At 40.3% G+C, this 16,431-nt stretch overlaps 1 protein-coding gene across 3 annotated transcripts in view; it reads right to left on the reverse strand.

The window, feature by feature from the left end:
- Positions 1 to 5,234: 5,234 nt before the first annotated feature.
- Positions 5,235 to 16,431, reverse strand: part of LOC103391853 (obg-like ATPase 1) — a 46,217-nt gene continuing 35,020 nt past the window's right edge. For 2 of the 3 annotated variants that reach the window (XM_025063981.1, XM_008328288.3), the window contains exons 8-11: positions 14,572 to 14,712; positions 12,979 to 13,075; positions 9,734 to 9,856; positions 5,237 to 6,565 (exon numbers count right to left, since the gene is read on the reverse strand). In XM_025063981.1, coding sequence (XP_024919749.1) covers positions 6,464 to 6,565; positions 9,734 to 9,856; positions 12,979 to 13,075; positions 14,572 to 14,712 — 463 coding nt within the window. In that variant the 3' untranslated portion in view covers positions 5,237 to 6,463. Of the gene's footprint in view, positions 6,566 to 9,733; positions 9,857 to 12,978; positions 13,076 to 14,571; positions 14,713 to 16,431 lie in introns of all 3 variants that reach the window. The other variant, XM_008328287.3, reaches the window with a different exon arrangement.

Here is a 16,431-nt window from a genome sequence, read left to right on the forward strand (position 1 = left end):
AACACAGAAAAACACTAAATCACTAAACATTTGACTTCAACAGAAATGTAAAAAGTATTTAAAAGAAGAGCTGCACGGAACACAGGTTTACGCCATTGGTGGCTTTGATATCTTTCTGTCGCTGTCGTGTGATTTTAGAGTCAGCAGTGGCTTTGATCGTCCTGTGAATTTTAAAAGTGATCAGCAATTGAGTATTAAGATGATTACGAAAAGGCAAACACACAATCAGACATGACCTGAGTTTGCATCTGATGGAGTGTGTCTTCCTCTCCATTTGATTGGGCACATTAGAACATTGTGGAAGTGCATTGAAATGAGAACCTACATGCCATTGTACCTGAGCTGTGCTTGCGATGCTATCAGGACCCCATTTCTGAGTATTATTTGTGGTGTGTCAGTTCCTCACAGCGAGCGACTGCAGTGAGGCTATTTCTCTCAACCTTCAATTCAAACTTGGCCCATTACAGCCAGACTACAAAAGCACTTTCTGTGCACTCAGGAGCTCACGGCAGTGAATGGTGGATATTTCCAATCACTCTGCTGTCAATCCAAGTGTCAGGTAAACACAGGCCAATGGAAATAGCTTTAGAAAACCTTGCAGCTATGTGTGCCGTCCTGCAGGAGTCCTTGGAAACATACCAACATTTCTACAAAGACCTCCAAGTTAAAGTTAAAAGTCAAATATCCTAAAAGCACCGACCTGCACACACAGCTGCGTAGCTTCTGCTGGTGTTTGGCTGAGGACCTTTCTACAGTGCGGGCAAGAGAGAAAAAGGTATCTGTATCTGAAGACCTTCAGTTCGCAGTGTGTGACGATTTGGTCGAACGGTCAGCAGAGTAATCACCTAACTGTGTATTAGCCCATGAAGACACTGATTCCTTGGACCAGTGGTTCTCAAACTGGTATATGCACTACTGGTATTGTAACACCTACAATACTGTATAGTAACATCAAGATAAGGATGGTAATCTGCAGCTGTTTCTTCACATAGCACATGGCTACAGCAGAGTTAAAAGGAAATTGTCAGATGCAGATGAATGCCAGTGATGCCTTCACTGTCCTAGGAAAAGGTTAGATTTATCTTTATGCTAACAGCTTGAACCATAACAGCTGATGGTGATACCCACGAATTGCAGTTCATGCATTATACACACACACTGACCCATTCAACGACGTATACACTGAGCCCAGTCTATCGCTTAAAGTTATAACATTTTGCTTACTGAAGGCATCACTGAAGCTCATGTTAACATTTTTTTGGGGAGTTTGGATTTCCTCCTCGCCCCAAAACGGGTGCCCATTCCTCACTTTGGGAACCACTGGTTTAGGTGATATGAGTAGGGTTAGCCATGACATTTCAAATGACATGTGCACTTTCTAACTTAACCTTTACTTTTATATGTTTTGTGGAAGAATTAAAACAAAATAATACTACAATACTACCACTACTACCACTACCACTACTACTACTACTACTACTACTGATAATAATAATAATAATAACAATAATAATAATGTGTTATTTAAACAGTATGAACCATCTAGATCAACAGGGACAGTACATTGTAACACAACAATATCAGTGACTGCAAGATTTGGGTTCATGTTATACTGTATCTTATACTACAGGTCAGTGTTGCAGCTGCAGAGTGAGGCTCAGAGAAGTCAGTGAACAACACTTCTGAGTATGAGTTCACATTAACATATTGAGAGTTGTTGTTTCTTTGAGGCCAGTACAAGAAGAAGTGACCCCATGGCGAGAAACTGCCCTGCTGGAGGCACCATGTGGGACACTGTAAATGGCCTGAGGGAGAAAATTGAAACTTGTGGATCGAGAAGTGTGGCTGGAATATAAAAATGTGCCGAATGAAGCACTTGAGAAACGAGCCATTGTGCAGCCGTTGGGTGCAGAGACGTGGTGATTGTACAGAAGGACGAGGTCTGTCAAAGCCACAGGCTTTTACTGTGACGGACAGATGTATTTACATTTAGCAGCAAATCAGAACTTAATTTATTAAGGCTGAATAACCTCCCTAGACAATGCATACGGAGTGACGATCATAAATATGTTTACACACATAAACACAAAGACAACCAATAGTGTCTTCAGTGACGAAACGTGTGGTCTGTTTGTGGAATGCAGCGAAAGAAGAATGTGCGGCAGAACCGAGGACACTGAATAAATCTGTCATGTCATAAATTCTTTTATATACAGAGATCAGCCATGTGTGTGAATGTGTAAATGTGGATTAACAAGCTTAGTCACCCAGAAAAACATGGCTGTTTCATTTTCCTACAAACCCTGGGAAATGTTGTATACAGTACATGTATCAATCATTTAATTATTTGTCCATGTGAATTATTTTCCTGAGGGGATTTAGAGAGCATTTTGATTAAATATTGTAACAGTATTTTGGATATATTTTTAAGCTAATTTAAGTGCATAGTTGTCTAACTTGAAGCTAAATGTTTCTTCAGATTTATTGTCTTTAAACCACATCAAGGCAAACTGGACAAGGTTAATTCATCTAAGTGATCTTTGAGCAATTTTGTGAGTTTTTGTTAATTTTGGGGCAATTATGTTCATTTTTGGAAATCCTTTTGATTGTTTGTCTATTGTGGCTAACTTTTATATACATATTTATATACAGATATCCCTTATTGATTACTATAGTCTCATTTTCAAAATATTTAAAAATATAACTTTTTACATTGTTCTGTTGTCAAGCTTACTCAAGTTTTTACATTGTTCTGTTGTCAAGCTTACAGCAGTGCCCCTAAAATGGCCGCCTGCAGTTTGCATGTGGCCCACATCACAAACTGCCTATTCGCCGACCACAAGCTGAAAGTAGCTCAACTGTGTGTGCTTTGGTTGGTCAGCCGTTAACTGGCTGTCATCTCCATGCTAATCATGTGCTGATGGGCTGTTAGAGAGAACTCACTTTTATGGTGTATACGTTGTATGTGGGATACTGTTTTATTTTTGGCTTTTTTGTTGTAGCTTTATTGGCTAACTTTTAGCCATTACTGAGTTCAGTTTTACTTCACTTTCTTTCTTACATTCCAGCATTTTATTTATATATTTTGAAAAATCTGACCCATCATGTTATTTCATTTAAAGTTAAAACCATATCAACCTGATCATATGCACTTCCACACGTTCACTTTTTAAAGTTTTATCGATCTAAAACTTTTGGATATTTTTAAAATAATTGATTGTGGCTTTTTCTTTTTTTAAGAAAGTCCAGAATTGTTAGGTATTAAGTATTTCTAGCAGTAAATGAAATCTTGGTATGGGCTGATAGCACGATCGTTGAACAAGAGGAAATCTATGTCAAGTCACAAAACTACTTTTTTTGTCAGATCCTGAGTCTATATTAATGTCATGTTTATTCAGCGTGTAATCTGCAGCACAAACGTCAGACAGACGAGATACAAAATGACAGTAATTACAACATGACAACACTTGACTATTGTCATCCAAAATAGCCTCAACTTCCACTCTGTAATAACGTCCTACAATGCATTTATAATAACATTTAATTTCTCAACACAATCCCATGTGTGCAGTCACTGCTGCAGTTATTTATATGTGTTAACTTGTACATTCCTCTCTGATGCCTGAAAACTCTTTGGTGTCTGTGTGTGATTTATGAAAACACACTCACATGGAGTGAGCTTCTCTCTCTGTCCATTTGGTTGGGATGCCACTGTGGTTTTCCTTCAGGGCAGAGTGGCACCGAGTGATTGATGTGCTGACGGACCATTTGTATCATCGGCAAATCCGTCACATTCCCGCGCTTGTTTTAATTTCCACCGAGGCTACAGTGTAAAATATGAAACCACTTTTATTGTCCACCTACATCAAATTATTGCATTCATTTGTGTTCATTGTGTTTGCGTGTTTATTCTGAAATGCTTTTGATGAAACCAAGATATAAAGGGCTCACAATAATCTTTATTACTCGCTTAATTTGTAATTTATTGTCACTTATATGAAAAACAAAATTCTCCACAGCCCAGACCACTGGGGACAACTTGTCACTGTGTGAATCTCATGGCTACAGCACATGAGTAATGTGGCATTTAGGTTGGCCACCACCACCACCACCACCCAGAGAAGAATGCAAAAACAGTTTGGTCTCAGGCCGCCATTGTGTTCTCCGGAGGGTTTGTATGGTTTCACTTAGAAAACAAGCCTGTTGTTGAGCGCAGGACACTGTAGTCTGGGTGAAGCAATGCCTTCTACTGACTTGATGCATGACATTTTCTTGAGTGATTAAACCAGTGCATATTGCTGCAGCGAAACCCAGCTTAATTTTAGTTGATGCACACGATTTCTCTTCTCTCTCGTTCCGCCGCACCACAATAAACACCATCCTATATTTTGCCACTGATCTCGCACCTTAAAGACTATAATCCATACCATTTCCATGACAAACACTGTGCTTTGTGGTGCCGGCGCAGGCTCGACTCTATAAAACATCCCATCCAAGAAAGCTGGCATGTAGAATACTACGGCCGTAAAAATCACCATTTTTATTCAATCTTTTTGTTCCCGTCAAAAAGCCATTTTGTTCTCAGCAATCTTAATGGTTAGGAGGTTTCAGCACAGCACTGCTGATCTACGGCTCTTTGCCCAGACTCCTGTGGAGAATACAATCTGACTTTGGAGCACCGCGGCTGCAGGCGCACAATTCCATCAGCATAAACGCTTCACAAACACTTATACACAAAGTATAAGGAGGAGAAAAACAGTACTTCAGACAACGGGAAGTGTTGGCGGCTGTGCCGACGAGTCCTATACCATAAAATATATCAGAAATGTAGAGGTTTTTGAGAAAATGTTTGACTGAAGATTGTCATCCTATTTTTGACAGTGTTTATTTTGTCTCATGCTAAAAGAGAAGGGGAGGTAAATATAATGGATTAAAGATGATGAAAGACGTCTTTGTCCATATTGGATCTCAACAGAGAGAGCTGTAATCAGTCAAACTTAACATTTAAAGTTTTGGAATCAATAAGGTGGTTTTTCCAAATCTTTTTCTTTCAGGTGATCGACAGATTCTTGATGACAACAAACCGCTGAGATACAAGCTCATATAATATAATTGAAATAATCGGTTTAAATAAAAATAAAAAAATAACAGAAGAAGTCATTGTAAATATATTGTAAATATGTAGAATATTTTTAAGGCTTTTTAAGTGATTTTTTTTTTTGGTCACTAAACCGTGGCTCCTGAGCCACATACGTCTCTTTAGCCTCGTTATAACCACCTCCTGAATCGACCCCTGACTGTTCGTAACAACCTGATGTGGTAGACCAATATTTAAAGTGGATATCAGACAGGAAGGACCTGGCTTTTTTTAGTCACAAAAACTAATGTTAAAACAATCGTACACGTACATTTTCAGGTTGTTGCTAACAGCAAAACAACATGACGGTACTGTCCGTTTAACTCAAGGTCAGACATTTGAAGAGTGATTAATTGTCATGCCTTACAGCGAGAAGGTCAACAGTTCCATCCCCAGGGGTAACTGATGGTATTGTATGTCTCCCTGTGATAGACTAGTCAACTGTCCAGAGTGTAACTCCGTCCTCATCCGATGACTGCTGAAATTGGCTCCAGCGCCACCTACAGACCTGGAAGGAGATGAATGAATGAATAATAATATTCACACATTTAATATGCCGTGATTCACATCTCCTGACTACTATAGTATTTAATACATAACACTACGACCTCAGTTCGCTTTAAGGAAAAAAATGTGAACCATAATATTCAGTCTGTCTCACTCCAGACAACAAGGTAAAATGTCATAACCATCTATACAGTAATATAAATGAATGACATCAATAAAATGTTTTTTCTACATTTTCACTCACACTCACGTTCAGTGACCGGCTTCCTTCGGCCAAATGAAGCTGCATTCATCCTGTGACCTTAAAGGATTTAATTATAACTGTCCCCACTGTGCTACAGTCAATGTCAGCTGTGTCTTTTAATTTTCTAATCAGTGGACGGCAGGACTGCTATCACTGTCCCCATGCAGCTCTGCACTCGACACAGACATCCCAAAACACACACAGGCTGGTTTTGTCAAATGTTTTATTGAGTGTAGACATCTGGGCTACTGTAAAACATGCATTATCTGCAGCAGGGGGAGAGGAGCAGGTGGCATTGTCCCCGCTGTCAGCTGTGTCACTGCTGGCACCCGTGATGGAGATTAATGAAGTATCTGGAGAGTAATACGCTCCTTCAAATGCTGCTACAATTTGGAGTGGGGGCTGATCCTGATCTTAAATAGCAAAGCTGTCAGAATTTACTGAACCTGCGCCTTGGCACATGAGGAGGGACCGGAGCCTCACAGGTCCAGGGAAAATGAAGTGGCAGTGATGCCTCAGCCAGAGGAGGTGCTAACAATACAGTCAGTTACATAAACAAACTGATTGTTCCTGCGTCACTTCTTCTTTGGTGCATTGGGTGCATTGAATTTGAAGAAGATGATGTCTCCATCCTCCACAATGTAGTTTCGTCCCTGCTGTCTGTATTTCCCAGCTGCCTGTAAGATAACACACACACACACACACACACAGAGAGAGGCACAGAATAAAGAGCCAACAATTGCCCAACAGACAAAAAACATTTTCAGCAGACACTTTTGAGAGTTGTGTACATTTGTCTAGTTTTAGTTGGAGACAGTTGTGGCCCATAAAACTACTCGTCTGTGCTGTAATAATGTAGGCATTAAAACAACAGCACTGGTTCCTGATGAGTTGAATTAGTCCTGACAAAAACGTCAGTTCAGCAGCAGTTCATGTTGGTACACATTCATTTATATATATGTCCGATGTCTAACTAACAAACCTACTGACGTTAAATTAACGTTTAAGATAGAGTCTGCTGGTATTTTCCCTAAAACATAAACCAAAAAATCACACCTGAATAAACCCTCAATGTCTGGTCCAGTGTATGATGGTCACCGTGAGCGTCTGCCAAACCTTAGTTTTTCTTAGTTTCTCTTTCCATTACTTTTGCAAATGAAGCCTACACCCAGCAGGTGGCAGTAATGAAAGTTAAAGCATGTCAACTGCCTTTGAAACCCAACGAATCAATAACAGGATTAGTTCTTTAAGTTACTGTACACCACAAGGCATTAACTCTTTTAACATTTAACATTTGTCTGGGTTGGAAAGTGCAGTTTTTCGACTCATTGATCATCCAAACAAATCTCAAAAAGCCAAATTTATTATTTAGAAGAAGAGGATTAGATTAAAAAACAATGTACTATAACAGTCAAGTCAACAAAGATATTCAGTCTGAGCTAATAGCGTCACCTGCAGGTGGGCAGAGAAGGTTTTATTTTCCTTTAATAGTTAGAAATATCTGCATTTTTGTCCAATTTCAGCGCTTCACATATACACAATGGGTTCAATCTCTTTACTATGAGATAAACTAAATACATGCCTAATCTCAATCTACACCCTAACTCTAATCTGACTCTTATTGTAATCCTAGCTTCATAAAAAAAAAAAACATACAAAATACTTATTGGGGACCTATAAAATGTCCACAAAAAGACAAAGTGTCAGCAGGACTATGGTTTTTTGTCCAAACAAGTGTGGCTATACTACACTCACACACACACACTGTTCGAGGGGTGACTACAAATCCCACAGAGAGAAATAATCCTCCTCTCCGGCTCATTTGGGCTTCATGTACACAAGCACAAAATGGTAATAAGGCTTTGATGACGGCACTGTCTCGAGGAAACTAAATAAGTTCTAACATTTCTTTTGTAAATACAGTAAGTGTTTGGTCTCCGTGGCGGCACACTGAAAATAATTGACTTGAAGTGCTAATATGGACAGGTTTATGCATTCTGGTTCTGCACGGCGCACAATTAATTAGAAGAATCAATGTCCCCTTAAAGACTCAGGAGACCATTTAATCCAAGCTCAATACCAGCAGAAACAGTGGAGGGGGCACAGGGTGGAGGGGGGGCGAGGAGGAAAATCAATGGCTATTTGTGATTCCTGAGTATGTATTAAACCAGACATGTCTAACTGGTTCATTTGCACTTGAAAGCAGCCATCTGGAGCAGCAAGCTTGGCTTAAGCAGATATGATTACTAATAATGTGATATCCTCGTACACTGGCCCCATTCACTCTGCCTATTCCCACTACTGGCATTAAGTAGCAGGGACCTTAACACCACAGTCAGAAATGCTCCATGTTCTTATGAGGCTCAAAAAGGGATTAGTAAAAGAGCATGCAGTGAGGAGCTGACACTCAGATCAGAACCTCAGATAACAATGGCCAAACCCCCAGAGACCCACACGCTTTCAGCCTCTGTCTGCTGCTCATGAGGGGTGTGGACAATACACTGCTGCTGCATTAAAATATTAAATGCTTATTGAAAAAAGAAACACATCTTGAACAGTGGCTGGGGATTTGAATGTTGTCACAGTGCTCCCTGCAGGTCCTCCTGTGTCACTGTGATTGCATTAGCTTAGAGACTGGGGGCATCACTGTATTAGTCAGGTTATCTCCTGACTTCATCTAACCAAGACAACCCATAATAGTCATCATCATCGTCATCATCATCACCATCATTAAATTAAATGTAGTTTATGGTCGAAATATGTCTAGTGGGTGGCACTAAAGGGACTCAAGGGATGCACTTCCAACTTAATAGGGCTTAAAAGATTCAGTGGCACTGCCCTCTGTTGTCATTTTTTTTTCAAGGTGTTTGGGACATTTCTGGGACATCTCTTTACCATGGAAAAAGTGTCCAGTAGGTGGCACCAATGGGGCTCACAGAATGTAGTTCAAACTTAAATAAGTAGAACATGAACCAAATTTGAATCGACTTTGCCAAAAAAAAAAGTTTTTATACTTTAGATAAATAATTTATGGATCCAAATATTGCACAATTGTAACATTTGTTGCAACGTTTTGGAGGTGTACAGCGTCACAAAAAAGTTGAGGCCGAGTTGTAGCTAATTCTTGTTTTTGGGCATGGACAGGTCTTTAAAACTGTATCTCTTCATACATCACTGACTAATACGACGCAACGTTGAATATCAATCATATAATAGCCCGTGAAAACTTAATGTGAATGAATTTGTTGTGAAGCGTTCTCATCCTATGTGCTTCAGCAGGTGCCCGCTTGGTGTCCTCACAAATTTACCATGAAACCAGTGATTAAATTTAACAGGGCCGTGCACACAAACAACCCACGGCTCAGTTAAGTGTGGGAACAAACACGTGCTATCACCAGAAGTGAGATGTTCAAGTCCCATTTACGTGCTACACCGCCATGTAACAGTTCCTCATACGAGGAATTTTACACTTTATTTAACTTGCCGCTTTAAATCACTGTCACGGGGCTGCAGTGGCGGCGGTGAGCCGGAGGTGAACGGCCTAGTCTATAGATCTGGTGAATGCCTGAAGAGGAGAAGAAACGCTCTGGGTCTGAAAAGCTGCACACAGTCACCATCAGCCAGTTAAGACACATTGTGATAAAGATATGCACAGCTGGAGCAGAATGGCAGTGTTTAGAGCCAGAATCAGCTGGCTTGTCAGGAGTGCTGCTGGAGTGTGTGCAGTAATTTCTTCCCCTGAGTAAAGGTGAGGAGCCGTCTGCAGACGGAGCAGTGTGGCGACTGTCAGCTCCACAGATCACAGGAGACTTCCCCTCATCTCCTCCGAAACCCTGACTGCTCACCTTGACGGCGTTCTCACTGCCTTCCTCTTTAAAATCCTGGAATTTCATTACTTCCGCCATAATGAAGCCCTTCTCGAAGTCTGTGTGGATCTTGCCCGCAGCCTGTGGAGCCTTAGTTCCTTTCTGTCACAGAGAGAGAGAGAAAAAAGGAAAGAGAGGACAAATGAATTGTTTTGGAGAAGATGGATTACAGCATGCAAGAGACATGGTGTTTGATAGGCTGATAGCATAGCGAACACCACTCTGGGGTGTTTTCAGTCTGGGGGGGGGGTCCTTTGCCTCAGTCCTGATTTCTGGATAGCTTTCCACTCGGCCGTGCCCTGCTAGAGCAGCCGGGCCCTGATAAGGACCCAGGAACTGCTATCAATGCCTTCTGATTCCCATTCCGTGGTTGTATTGATTTCTGTCCAAGCAATCTTGTCTCATTGTGGGTCGCTGCCCAACTCTCTGGTCATGATGGCAACAAGAGCTGCTGTTGCAGAGAAAGGCCAAAGTGATACAGACTTTATCACCAGGCCTCACAGTTGTACAGAGTTTGGTTAATGCTACAGTGTGGGAGGAGAAGTGTGTCTAAAGTTTGGTTCAGGAGCCAAAAGTAGAACTGGCAGATTTTAGTGTTTGAAAATGGGTTTCTTTTGAATTAATTATTCCTTTGAACAAGTTAGGAGGGAAGCATTTTATTGATGTTTGGTCAATTAGTTTGGTTGAAGTTGAATTTTATTTTCTTTGAAATGTTTATCTATTTCAGCTACATTTGAACAATGATTTTTGTTACTAGCTCTAAACTCTTCCATTTCTGGGATATAACTTACAGTATTGGCTAAAATCACTTGTCAAGCTAGCTTTAGCTACTTCTGGGCTAACTCAGCCATCGTTGAGCCTTACTTCCACCTAATTTACTCCTTTTGACTTTTGACAAACCTAAGATTTTTCATAACCCCATAGTGATTATATGGCATAAAACATTTGAATATATATATTTGGATGTTTACTTTTTGACCATACACAAGTCCTAGAAAAGATGCAAAATAAAAGATGGAATACGTAAAAACTGGTGGGTGGAAAAATGTTTCATCAATTACCTAAATATCATGAACTGTATCTGAGAAGAACTAAAAATGAATCAATACTTCTTAAAAATGTCTTAGTCTCTAATGTGTCCATTACTCACTGATAAGTTATCCAATCCCAATGCAATAAAATAAGAGTGGACTGAAAAGACAAAGGGGTGAAATAAATGTTCTTCTGTGTTCTGTGTGACTCCTGCCTGTCGACCTGCTCTCAGCTCCGCGGCTCCTCAGCTCTGTGCTCGTGTTGAGCACTTTTAATTATGTATATAATCAGGTTGGGGTCAACATATTTCATGCCAAAAGAATGATGTGTATTTAATGACCCCAATATATTATCATCTCTTTGCAATCTGGTTGACAGAGTGCCTGTGAGTTAAACTGCTATTAATCAGCATCAAGGTTTGTCTGTGTGGAGAAAAATAGATTAAGGGACCTTTTTTTTTCGTCATTCGGTGCATTACAAGAGAAGCACATTGTCCTAGTTAAGAGCCATGCAGAGCAGGCTGATAGATAATGGTCACCTCGAGGCTGCCTAATAAACCATGGTAAAGGACTTAGGAACACGACATTACAGAGTGTAGTTTTTACAACGCAAGATGTATTGGCTTAATACAGTTACTCACTGATGCTTACCTGACTAAATGCATCTCACATACAATCGAGGCTGGTCGTAATCTGTCATGTGGAGGAGGACGACGATGACGAGTGTGTTTTTGAGGACGCCTTTGAAGTGTTGGGAGACTTTCTGGGTAAATACCAAGGACATCGTTCATGCGGGGATGAGTGTGTGCGTGAACCTGGGTGATGTCATTAGACTTCAATGTAGTGAGCCTTGTGTTTAACAGAGGAGTGAGCTCATCTTCTGTCTGGTTGGAAAAAATAAAAAATCCTGCGATCTTGGTCCTAAACAGCAGGTACTGCTTTGAAAGAATATCTACAACAACTGTCAGTTTGTTTAAACTGTTACATTTTGTTGATGGAATTTCTGTTTTTGAGAACAGTTTTTTGTTTATGAAGAGCTTTAGTCTACATATTTTTTCATATGCCATTATTAGGGTCAGAGTTAGGGTTTAAGAAAACAAAAAGTTCAGGAGGATGACATTGCAAAAGATTAAGTCCATACCTGGTTTACTTATAAATTAATTTTATGTTTCTATTTATTTCTATTTATTCATTATAGTTTCTGTTATTATTGTCAGGAAAATGTACTTCTTGCCCCTCCTAAGACAGTGTCCTTCAAATAAAGAAACAGGGCCAGGGCTGCGACTCTTAAAGATGACAAGTTAAAATGTGCCCAGACTAATTGACCGCTAGTTACTAGTTACTAGTGGTAACTAATAAAATATGTTTATTAAATTACAGCCAAATCTGCAGATATAATAAAGTCATTTCTTTAGAGAAATATCTATAAGCACTACTGGTGTAGTATATATAGTAATTACATTTTTTATAATTTATTTTACTAATGTATATTATTATTCTATTTATTTTAAGAGCTTTAAAGAGTCTCTACATGCGAGTTTTCTTTGTGTTTGTGGTGCAGTACCTCATTGTGTCTGCACTCGATTCTTCTATTTACTCAAGAACGAAGAAGAAAACACAATAACAGCATGCAAAGCCAACATCTGTATTGATGTAAGCCCTATACGATCACGTTGCACAAAGGTCTTGGCGGGCCGGGCTCGGTAAACTGAGACACACAGGGAGGAGGAGCCCCCAGCAAGGCCCGCAAACAGTGGAATGAAAAGCGACATCAATTTTGGCACAGACAGCCTCCGTCACACAGATTAGGCAGGCACAATGCACGGGCTCCTTATCTCCAGCGGCAGGAGGAGGGCAGGCTGATCTGCACAGGATGGAAACATTCTCATGGACGTAATGGGCAAAATCAATTGTTGCCCTACTCAATCAATGTAGCCCCCACTTTCACTGTTGAGCAGCCCAGCAGTAATTGAAGTTATCCTCGGCCTGTAATGACCAGCTAACGCACAACCATGACAAAGTTGGAAAATGTGTGATATCAGAGAGGCTGCCAGCAGGCCGGAACCTGGGACCCTGGGTGTAATCCCTTATGTGTAGCTGCAGTATTTATTTATATACAGTATATACTGTATGTGTCTGTGCGTGACACTGTCCCTGTGATGTATATGTGGACAGCAGTGAAGTGACTCTTACCCGTATGGTCCACGCGCGGACCTCGTCTGGTCCACAGGTGAAGAAGTACTCCAGCTGCAGAACTGCGTAGCCTGCCTTGATGATCTTGCTCATGGCACTGGTGGAGAGAAAATGTAGTCATGGGTTGGCTTAATGTACACTCAGTGGGGTTTAGCGACATCTAGTGGCAGAGGTGGGTGTTTAAGTCCTGTCCTGACATGCAGTAAAACACATGGCAGAAGACTAGAAGTCAGTGGTTTCAGTGACTCACCGTCTGTGGACAGGTCGAAATTCATTTCCATCTTATACAGAGGGAAGCTGAGTCTAAACCAGGGGTGTCAAACTCATGTTGGTTCACGGGCTACACGCAAACTAATTAGCTGTCAAGTGGGCCGGACCAGCACAATCATCAGCAGTGGAATCGTAATAATAATTAACTATAAATAACAAACCAGGTCTCCCCTTTGTTTTCATGCAAAAACATACAAGTTATTTAGATATTTATTATTTATTCATATTTAATGAAATATAATTTTTCAAAAAATATCTCAAACCTGAAGTGTATTTTTTTATTTTCAAAATTCTTCAAGCGGGCCAGACTGAACTGCCAAGCGGGCCGATTTCGGCCCCCAGGCCGTATTTTTGACATTTTGGTTCTCAAAGTAGGGGGCGGACCCCCAGGGATTGGAAAAATGTTGTACTGGGGGATTAGGAAGGCAATTTCAATATTGTCTTCATTTATTCCACAGTTTGGTAATTTTTTTGCATGAGATTATGTTTTCTAGGAACGAAAGTGTTGTTCATTTTGAGATTAGAAGCCATTTCTGTAAAAGTGTCACTCTGAAGAGGTGCAATAACAGTCTACACAAGAGGGCGCTGAAGGTTGGAAACTAGTGTCTCAACTTGATCCTTAAGGGAAACTCCAATAATGTGAAACAATTTCAGTTTAACTTTGCTAATAGTTTACATTCAAAAATACATATTTGAATTTATCTCCTCTTTTTATTTTTATTTATATATATTATCCTTGGGGAGTCCACCAACACTTCCAGTTAAACTATCGTGTCCTCAATATTTGTCTCAAATGAAAACTGAAATAGATTTATCCAAATTCTCCACAGCGTATTATTATATATTTCTCCTGATTCTGAGTCGAGGTTCACCTCCTCATGCCATATGAACTCATCAGTTGGAATAAGACGGGTCACTTCCTTCCACCAAAGACATTCAACTCTCCGATGACTTCTTTGACTAATTACAAAGCTCGTCGACTCATTTAGCCGCTTTAAGAATTCCACTGATGCCTCGCCCTGCATCGAGTGAGAGGGGAAAAAAAATCCGCTGTCACAATTTCCCCTCTCCGTAGAGGTTTTCACGCAAGAACAATAAACTCAGAATGCCCAAGTTGTAATTATACCTACAGATGACAGATGACAGTTAAAAACTTAATTTAGAGGAAAACCCTTTGACTGAGTTGTTCGGTAAGAAGAGGGATCCTTTGCTTTATAATGGTAATTACTCTGCCATTTATTATTCTATCAGCACATGCAATTAAAGGAGAGCATGGAGGACACAGCTGATAATAAAGTGAGGGGAGACTGAATGCTAATTAACCTCTGCGTCTTCTGCTCTGCGCAGTACTTCTGGTTCTCCTCTGCACTCTGGTCCTGCAGTCGACTCTCCAGGCCCCCGCTGAAGGGGATGACCAGGGCCCCGGGGTCGTGACTGTCCACCCACTCCTTGATTTTCCCCAACCTAAGAAAAAATAACAACAGCCAGAGGGAAACTAGTCAGAGAACTTGATTAAAGCTCAAAAATGATTTTTTTTTTCTGTTAATGCAGAGTCACAACAGCAGTTTCTACATAAACCTGTGAAAACTTTCTTTTGTCTTTTGTCTTTAGCAGAGGGTGGGATTATTGAGTAAGACAACGTCTGACACATTTCCAGAAGGACCGGACAAAGGGATATAAACGATACCTGTGGCCATTTCAACCAAAACCATAGTAGTATATGTGCAGTATAGGAGAACAGAACACCTAATACATAATAATGACAAGTTATTACAACCTAAAATTAACACATTATACAAGTTTGGAAATTAAGGTAAGATTGCTGTAAGATGCTTAAAATAAATTATGGTTCCAGTGAGGCCAGCGATGCCTTCACTAACAAAAACCATTCACCTGCTGCACACCTGACTGTTCACTGAAGCCCAGGTCAATACACGGATGTTGACCCTTTAGCCTTGCCTTACTCATGACCCACATTCCCGCAAGAGGCTGAATTTCTGTTTTCTTTTCTCGTCTTCCAGTCCAGCAGGACATCTGACATTGCAGGGCAAAGATATCCTTACACTTAATGGTAACTTGCAGTCAGAAGAAAATAAGAGGGAGAGAGAGAGCAGTTGTCAGAGCTCAGGCCACAGAGCGACACCACAGGGGACTGATTAAATATGGAAATTATAATTGCTAATTGACCTTTATTAATCAGAGCAGTGGAGGGGGGAATATTTTTATCACTGTCGTTGCGTGTGTGTGCGTGCGTGTGTGTGTGTATCACTGTGCTTGTGCATGGCTCAGCTTGTTAAAAGGTGTTATGCTGTTATTTAGCTCTACTGTGTTTGTGTACAGTATGTGGAGCTGTTACTTCCCATCATGCATCCTCGTCTCTTCCTGTCAAATTAATGGCTAATAGCTATAGCGGTTAGCAAAGCAAGACACTATTGTTGTGTTTATTGTGTTAAAAATCGAATTCAACTTTCAAACACATCAACCCACATTATCTATCGCAACCATTGACGTATGAGAAAATGTTTGTTTGTTGTGTTTCTTCAATTCCTGCAACTATATCATGGTTGTGTCCAACTAAACAGGAGTTAATAATAATTTAAACTAGAATAGCTTTCTATATAATATTACAAATATTTTTCTTTGATGATGTACTGTTGGATATTTCTAACATCTTTCAGTTTCATTAAGATTATTTTGAAGACAATTTGTTTTATTCTGCATCAAGAACGTGTAAACATCATTTCTGCGGCTCATCTGGATCCATGTGGATTAATTTCCTTTACCTATCAACACATACACGCTCACACACAAAGTCATTTGCAAACACACACGCACACACATGCAGATGCCTTGTTTGTCGGATCACACAGATTCGATTAGAGACTCCCTAACTTCATTAACCCAATGTGATTTAGCCAGCTGTCATTAGAGCCACATGTAAACTGGTCTGAAGTGGTTTCATTTGGTTTCAGCTCAGTGAGTGCATCACGTCCATCCCTCATGGGCTCCGCAGGACTCAATCGCTTTTAACCAAATCCTACCCCAGGAGAACCTTTTTTTTTTTCTTTTTTTTTTTCAAATAACCACAGCGAATGTGCTCCTTAAACAAAAGCTCATTTTTCACTTTTTTATCTCCTTTGCCTGCAGGAAATGAGTTAAGCGTGTGCTTCTCTTTCACTCAGC

The sequence above is a fragment of the Cynoglossus semilaevis genome, chromosome 16 (genome assembly GCF_000523025.1).
Source record: "Cynoglossus semilaevis isolate Cse_v1.0 chromosome 16, Cse_v1.0, whole genome shotgun sequence".
NCBI classification, from domain to species: domain Eukaryota; kingdom Metazoa; phylum Chordata; class Actinopteri; order Pleuronectiformes; family Cynoglossidae; genus Cynoglossus; species Cynoglossus semilaevis.